The 3,683-nt window shown below is 37.2% G+C and overlaps 1 protein-coding gene across 3 annotated transcripts in view; it reads right to left on the bottom strand.

Annotated features, from left to right (window-relative positions):
• The window catches only part of LOC106463405 (peroxidase-like), a 56,886-nt gene that overhangs the window by 17,617 nt on the left and 35,586 nt on the right, over positions 1–3,683 (bottom strand). For all 3 annotated transcript variants that reach the window (XM_022390884.1, XM_022390886.1, XM_022390885.1), the window contains exon 12: positions 1,322–1,430. In XM_022390884.1, the coding sequence (XP_022246592.1) occupies positions 1,322–1,430 (109 nt within the window). The remainder of the gene's footprint in view (positions 1–1,321; positions 1,431–3,683) is intronic.

Below are 3,683 nucleotides of genomic sequence, written 5' to 3'. Positions count from 1 at the left end.
CTTTGTGGCTACAAAGGCGTTGTTTCCCTTCTTATATTCAAACAGCATTACACGCCAAATGTGTTTCTCGTCATGTGCCATCACTATGAGGGATTAAATATACTAAACTTTGCACATTATACAGGCTACACTAACGTAACGTTTAGACGGTTCGTTTAACTATTATACGTGATGAACGTTTTTTGGGGGATGGTTAATGAAAGTTTTCCAAAATGCGACATTAATTTCTTGACGACCTAATATGTCCATCTGCTTGCGAACCTACGTACTTAGATATGTGTACCTGCTCCGAACACCCATACTCAAATATATATGTATCTGCTCCAAACCCCCCATACTCAGATATGTATATCTGCTACAAACCCCCATACTCTGATAGGTCTATATGTTCGCGGATACTCATACACAGATATGTTTATCTGCATACAATCCCCATACTCAGATATGTCTATCTGCTCCGAACCCCATATTCAGATATATCTATTTGCTTCAGACCCCCATACTCAGGTATGTCTATCTGCTCCAGACCCCATACTCAGATATGTCTATCTGCTCCGAACCCCCATACTCAGATATATCTATTTGCTCCAGACCCCATACTAATATATGTCTATCTGCTCCGAACCCCATACTCAGATATATCTATCTGCTCCGAACCCCCATATTCAGATATACCTATTTGTTTCAGACCTCCGTACCTAGATATGTTTTATCTGCTCCAAACCCCCATACTCAGGTATGTCTATTTGCTCCAAATCCCCATACCCAGATTTCTCTATCTGAGAAAGCTGAGCCTACGATGTATAAAATTGGGACTGAAATAAATGTGTAAGTTGTAGAAATTTTCAAACACAACTTAATTTTTTTAATCCAACACAATATAATTATTTTCTCTTTTTGGTATTTAGCTACAATATGTAAACTCAGCCTTCACTCCTAAAGGGTAAAAATACATACTAACACTTATGGGTCCCAAACCACAGGCTGAGATCCACGGCTGTGGTTCTATAAACAGATAAAAGAAAATACACATATAGTCTACTCTAAAATGAACTGCCGGTATCATTTCTTGTTTTTGTTTTTTTCTGGTAATATTTAATCAAATTTATTTTTAAATCGAACCAGCGGTGTAAAACTTTACAAGTAGCAAAATAACGACATAACAGAACAACTTCTGTGTTCACTTTTGAGTTAGAATTTTTTGGAGGAGAGGGTATTAACATAAGACTTTAAGAAAGTAACGATATGGGCATTAAACAAATAAACTACAACAATAAAATGGAAGCTAAGGAAATATCAAGAACAGGTTTTATACACGCACCTTTCAAAATTCTCTGGTCGAAAGGGAAATCTCGAAATACTTTGAAATCCATCGCTGTTGTCACAGAGAATTCTAGCCAAAGTCGTTTTTCTTATTTCTCTCAGCTGGTCTGTAATAATATAGGATACACTAACCGATCATCATGAAACATGCAATATAAAAACGTCATTACATTCCAAGTCATAGCATTTTCTGTTACAACACGTCAAGTTACAACGTTTTTGCCACAACACTCCTACTTATAAAGCCTTCTTTCACAACACACCCAGTTAGAATATCTTCTGTTACAACACGCCTAGTTAGAACGTCTTCTGTCAAAACATGGCTAGTTCGAATATCTTCTGCCACAACATGCCTATTTAGAATGTCTTTTATCATAATTAATTAACACGTCTAGTTAGAGCATCTCTCATAACACGCTTAGTTTGAACGTCTTCTGTCAAAACACGCCTAGTTAGAATGTCTTCTGTCATAACACACCTAGTTAAAACGTTTTCTGCCACAACACGTCTAATTAAAACGTTTTCTGTAACGACACGCCTAGTTTGAATGTCTTCTGTTACAACACGCCTAGTTAGAACGTCTTCTGTCAAAACATGGCTAGTTTGAATATCTTCTGTCATAACATGCCTATTTAGAATGTCTTTTATCATAATTGATTAACACTCCTATTTAGAGCATTTTCTCTCATAAGTGCTTATTTAGAATGCATTCTGTCAAAATACTCCTAATGTGAATGCCTTCTGTCACAGCACGCCTAGTTCGAACGTTTTCTCTCATAACACGCCTAGTTAGAACGTATTCTGTCAAAACTCGCCGAATTAGTGTCTTCTGTTACAGCACGACTAGTGTGAATGTCTTCTGTCACAGCACGCCAAAAAAGAACGTCTTCTGTCATAACTCGCCTAGTTATAGTGTTTCCTATCACAACACGACTAGTTTGAATGTCTTCTGTCCAAGCACGTCTGGTTAGAATGTCTTCTGTCAAAATACTTCTTGTGTGAATGTCTTCTGTCACAACACGACTAGTTAGAACGTCTTCTGTCATAACACGCCTATTTAGAACGTTTTCTGTCGCAACACGCCTAATTTTCATGTCTTCTGTCACAACACGCCTAGTTTGAACTTTCGTCAGAACACGCCTAGTTTGAACTTTCGTCAGAACACGCCTAGTTAGAACGTTTTTCCGGTGTAATATTCCTTGTCATAACGTCTTATTATACAATATGCCAAGTCATAATGTCTTTTAACACAGTACTGTTGCGTATCTGCTTGTTTGTTAATTTCCGGTAAAAATTCCTTCCGAGGAACTTCATCGATATAAGTACTTTCTTGATTAAACCAGTATATTCTTTCTTGATACAAACTTTTAGTACACAGTAATTCCACAGTCAGTACGTTTCTCGTCACTTTAAACTTAACAACTTTTATAATACATGCTGTAAATAACAGCGATTCACAATCTCGATAACAAAACACACACTAGCTCGAAACAGAATCGTAAATTACCCGAACCTCACCGTGACTACTGTTCACTTTATCACACATTCATTCATCATCGTCCACTGGCTTTTCTCGCCAGGCTTATATACTAACAATTCGAGAAACTCAGTCACGCAGAAACTCAGTCGTAACACTGCCCCTTCCTCATATTGTTCATACCAAACAATAGCTACTTACACTCCAGCATAGTTTCACTAGAGGAAAATATTGTCTTGTTAATCTTTCGATATTCTTTGGAGAGGTTACTGCTTAAAGGAGGATATAAGGTGTAGATGTATAAAATTTAGATTTTTAGAAAGCATTTGACAAGGTATAACATTCACACACTTTACTTACGATGCCTACTGTTCACTTGACTCAATTATCTATCTCTTCAATCTATCTGCTGATCTATCTATATCTCTTCAATCGTGCTGGTTTTTCTCACTAGGCTTACATACTATAAAATAAGGCGCCTCAAACAAACTAGAGTTGCCAGGAAAATTCATAATCCTTCCAAAAATTTCAGTGCGCATGCTCCCAGTGTCGCGTGACTTCCGCTGTCATAACACTGCCCCTTCCTTAGCATTGTTCATCCTGAACAACAGCCACTTACATTAAACCAATAGATAATTAATCATCACTTAATTAAATCTATAGAATTTACAAACACAAAATTAAAATACAACAAAGTCTCTTAATTTTTACTAGGACGTTTCTTCTTTCGTACTGGTCTCCATCTCATTGGCTTCTGCTTTACGTGGGACTCGTCTGCACCATCAGGAAATGTTCCATTATCGGTAGCAGTCACATCAGTGGTAGTAACTTCATTAACGGCTTCACTGTTTTCCCTTTTCTAAAACTCGAGTATAGTTTCTTC

The sequence above is a fragment of the Limulus polyphemus genome, unplaced genomic scaffold (genome assembly GCF_000517525.1).
Source record: "Limulus polyphemus unplaced genomic scaffold, Limulus_polyphemus-2.1.2 Scaffold1398, whole genome shotgun sequence".
NCBI lineage: Eukaryota > Metazoa > Arthropoda > Merostomata > Xiphosura > Limulidae > Limulus > Limulus polyphemus.
This window is presented reverse-complemented; position numbering and strand designations above follow the sequence as displayed.